This window comes from Dipodomys ordii, unplaced genomic scaffold, assembly GCF_000151885.1.
Source record: "Dipodomys ordii isolate 6190 unplaced genomic scaffold, Dord_2.0 Scaffold117, whole genome shotgun sequence".
In the NCBI taxonomy this organism is placed as follows: Eukaryota; Metazoa; Chordata; class Mammalia; order Rodentia; family Heteromyidae; genus Dipodomys; species Dipodomys ordii.
Genome location: NW_012267333.1, coordinates 4,039,152 through 4,043,460, shown reverse-complemented (window position 1 = coordinate 4,043,460; position 4,309 = coordinate 4,039,152). Strand labels below are relative to the sequence as shown.

At 37.4% G+C, this 4,309-nt stretch overlaps 1 protein-coding gene across 1 annotated transcript; it reads left to right on the top strand.

The window, feature by feature from the left end:
• Positions 1-3,097: 3,097 nt before the first annotated feature.
• On the top strand, positions 3,098-4,027 carry LOC105995491 (putative olfactory receptor 5AK3). The gene has a single exon (XM_013029204.1). It carries the CDS (start codon positions 3,098-3,100, stop codon positions 4,025-4,027), a length of 930 nt encoding a protein of 309 aa, XP_012884658.1.
• Positions 4,028-4,309: the final 282 nt, after the last annotated feature.

The window sequence follows — 4,309 nt, the reverse complement described above, 5'->3', positions numbered from 1 at the left end:
TTTAAGTAGATGTACAGAGGAATTGCCATTCAGACAAGCAGTTTACACACACAGTGCGTCTTGATCAGCCATTTTATCACCGCCACTTCAGCAGGTAATTTAGCTGAGGCCAACAGTCACAGCCAAAGTTGCAGCCTGTGTCACCGAAGACCAAGAACCGTCACACTTCCTCTCTGGTGCAGTGGAATGAGGAAGTGCCACCCAGGAAAGCATTGTGAAGGAACAAATGATTGGATGAATGGCCAACACATGAACATACCATGGTCTTCATGCATTCGGTACTGCTCTGATTTCTAAGTGTAAGTGCTCTTTCAGTTCTAGAAGTTTGTCATGATCCTACCAGAATCCTGCTTTAAACAGAGCCTGACCTATTTATAGATTATTGGCAGTTACTTAAGTAAGTTAATTAATCCAGTCTTCCCCTAGGTATCTTACAGGTGATGTCATGATCTCCATATACACTTTTATTTCTCGATTGGTGAAAAACCTGGGGAAAAGAAAATAAAACAAAACTGAGGAGACTGGTAGTTTGCTAAAGCCTCCTTTGGCCTCAGCCAGAAGGGTTTGGTGAGTGAATGTGTATTTTTCAAAATGTTTGTCTCTACCTTCACAAATGAAAGTTGTTCTAATTTTGTTTTCTTACTTTGCTTATTTTGTTGCCAAAATTGTTTAAGCACATAAGATGAGCTGGGGAATGTTCTCTTTGGAGAGTTTCGGGGAAATATTATATATCTTCAAATTGGTTGTTCTATAAATTTTCATTATTTCTTATTAAAACATGGCTATTTTGGCCTTTTTTAGTTGTAAAATATGCAGTCTAATGATTTAAAGAACTTGAGTATTTTATAAATGCACACTGACATACACTGACTATTAACCATTTCTAATTTTCTAGCATTCATTAAAAAGGAAAACGTAAAGAGGAAGGGTTGATCAATTCAGTCGTCATATTCAATGTACATATGTGAAAACAACCAGATTATGAGAAGGAGGTGTGAGACTAAAGAGATGGAGCAGCACACTGGAAAGGTGTCACTGATCAAGATGCATCACATACTCACAAACTGACAGGTTGAGTTGAAACCCCTTTGTACCACTGCTCAAAGGTAATTTTTTTAAGCTAAGCATTAAAAATACATTATTCATGCATTAAATGTATCACTAAATGCAGTGAGTAAAGCACCCAAAACAGTCATGTTCACTTAGGTTATTTATCTAATTCAAATATTTTGGGCTAAGGAAAAAGGTCAACCTAAATATTCTGAAGCTCCTAAAACCAACATCCATAATGGTTGTTATTGATCTATGCTGAAAATATCATGCCATTACGTTTGTGTACTTTCACTATCTTGAGCTAGCTAATATCTGCAGTTTATCTCAATTTCTCTTTAAAATCTGAACAGCCATTGAATTTGTTTTAAGAAGGGAGATAATGAAGGTGAGTGATAGAGAGGTGACTTTGATCAGGGTACATCATATGAATATATGGAAATACCAGAATGAAAACTCTCCACCTAACTAATGTATACATTTTATAATAAACTAAAAGAAAAAGAAAATTTTCCATTCAATCCTTCCAAGAAGAAAAGAAATATTGAGAAACTATAAAAAATTATCAAATTATATGTGATACAATGTTTACCATATACTCAATAAGCATACTATCACAGCCATCCACTATAAGAAAGAAAAAAAGTTTTATTGCATACGCTTACTGGGGAAAGAAATGATAAAAGAAAAGGAGCATCCCTCATTTTTACTTCAATAGACAAACTCTAGGACCATAAATTTCAAAAATCAACTCTTATTTTAATTCTGGTGTGTAAAAGATACCATAAAGTTGAAGGGTGACAGAATGTTAGATCTTTATCAAAGGAATAACTAAAATCTGAAATTGAAGACTATTGATAAATTAATAGAAACACTTGTAAGAAACTATATGGACAAGTGATTTGCAGAAGAGTGAAATAACATTTCTAAGAATACTAGAAAATGATCAAATGAATCTGTAGTCAGAGAAAAAAATTAAAAATGTAAAATAAGATATTACTTTGTACCCCAAAAAGCAGTGCTCATATGAGTGTGAGGACATGGGAATACAAAACAGAGTAGCACTGGACACAGAAAGTGCTCTGGAAGTACTTGGCCAATTTAAATATGTGTGCCATGTCTTCAAATTCTACAAGTTTGTCTCTAGAAATGTCTCCCAGAAAAATGCCATGCTGAGCTATGTGCATTGGTGACAAGGTATAAGCACCTTGCCCTCTACCACTGTGATAACACATAGACGAATTATGAAGGCTAAACACTGCATGGCAGAGCTAGATATCTGTACTACAGGGACAAGAAAAAGACTTCAGCCTCTACATGCCCAATCCGTGACAGTGTGACTACAGGAACTGAAACGGGGCCTTAAAAACCATGACATGTTTTGAAAATCCTGAAATGTTTTGGTTGCACTTTGTAAATGCATTGAGCCCCAACAGATTCCAAATTTTTACAAGAATGTGAACAGTCAACAGAGGTGGCTAAGAGCCAGGATAGACATGGAGGGATTTGTAAAGTGGAAAAAAAGGGTAAACTGAGGTCATTTGAAGCAAGATGGTATAGAATACCAAAGAGAAGTCAAGTTTTCAGAAAGTTACTATTTTAATAAAATGGGGAATTTTAATCAGAAGATAAAGACCATGAAAAGAAGAAATTGAAGTATAACTTTTTATCACTACATGACATAGCAATCAGTTTGTTCCCTGGGAAGACAGGTTCTACTCTGTGTCAACTTTAAGAAACTATAACTAAAAATTATCTACAAAGGAGGAGGCTACAATACTATATAAGAAATGTACTCATTACCTTGCCCATGTAATTGTAACCCCTCTGTACAGTATTTTCACAATAAAAAAATTATCTACATTGAGTATCAAGTTTCAGTCTCTAAAATCAACATCCAATATGTTACAGGAGCATTCTCTGTTTTATTAGGACACCAAATGTTTATACCATTTCCAATTCTGGTCTGTGTTAAAGGATGATAATGAAGTTAGCTTTCCTCAGCTCTTCTGTCTTTGCAATTTCTCAGCTGATGTTTACTTAATCCATGGAGCAAACTAATGGCACCAAGGTGACTGAATTCATTCTTCTGGGATTTGCCACTCAGCACAATTTTTGGCACATCTTCTTTATAGTATTTTTATTGATCTATGTAATCACCTTAGTAGGTAATATTGGCATGATCCTATTCATCAAGATAAACTCTTCCCTTCACACTCCCATGTACTTTTTCCTCCAACACTTGGCATTTGTGGATCTCTGCTATGCCTCTGCCATCACTCCCAAGATGTTGGGAAACTTCATGGGCACAAAACCATCTATCTCCTTTGCAGGATGTGTGGTGCAACTACTAGTCTATGGTAGCTTTGCAACCAGTGACTGCTTCATCCTGGCTGCCATGGCCGTGGACCGTTACGTGGCCATCTGCAACCCACTGCGCTATCCCGTCCTCATGTCCCGGAGACTCTGCGTTCACCTGCTGGTTGGCTCATACGCCCTGGGCTTCCTGAATGGTTCTGTAAACACCAGCTTCACGTTTTCCTTGAAATTTTGCAAATCCAATGCAATTAATCACTTCTTCTGTGATGCACCTCCAATTCTTGCTCTCTCATGTTCCAGGATTGATTTTAACGTCATGCTCCTGACAGTGTTTGTCGGGTTCAACTTGATGAGCACTGTATTGGTCGTCATCTTCTCCTATGCGTACATCCTGGCTGCCATCCTGAGGATAGCTTCTGCCTCGGGAAGGAAGAAGGCCTTCTCCACCTGTGCCTCCCACCTGGTGGCAGTCACCATTTTCTATGGGACTCTCGCTTACATGTACCTCCACCATCGCACTCATGAGTCTCAAGAGCAGGAGAAGGTGACCTCTGTGTTTTATGGCATAATTATCCCCATGTTAAACCCTTTGATCTACAGCCTGAGAAACCAGGATGTGATCACTGTCCTAAAAAAGATAGGAAAGAAGTGCATGTAACTTAACCCTCTATTTCTGATGCATTGTTCTTTCCCAAACAAAACAACTCTCCTCTCTTATTTCATGGTGTCAGAAGATGTGTCAACTGTTGGTGCAGCACAAAAGCATTATGTGAGTAGATGAATAGCATTTAGAAATATCAAGACGCATCTCCAAATTTGAATTTGCATCCAATTCATGTGTTTCTTAAAGAAAAAGCCTCTGAAAGGAAATCTACAATACTGCTGTTGTAAATTTATACGAGCTGTTTCTGAAGTACCTGCCATCAAAAAAAAGAAAAGA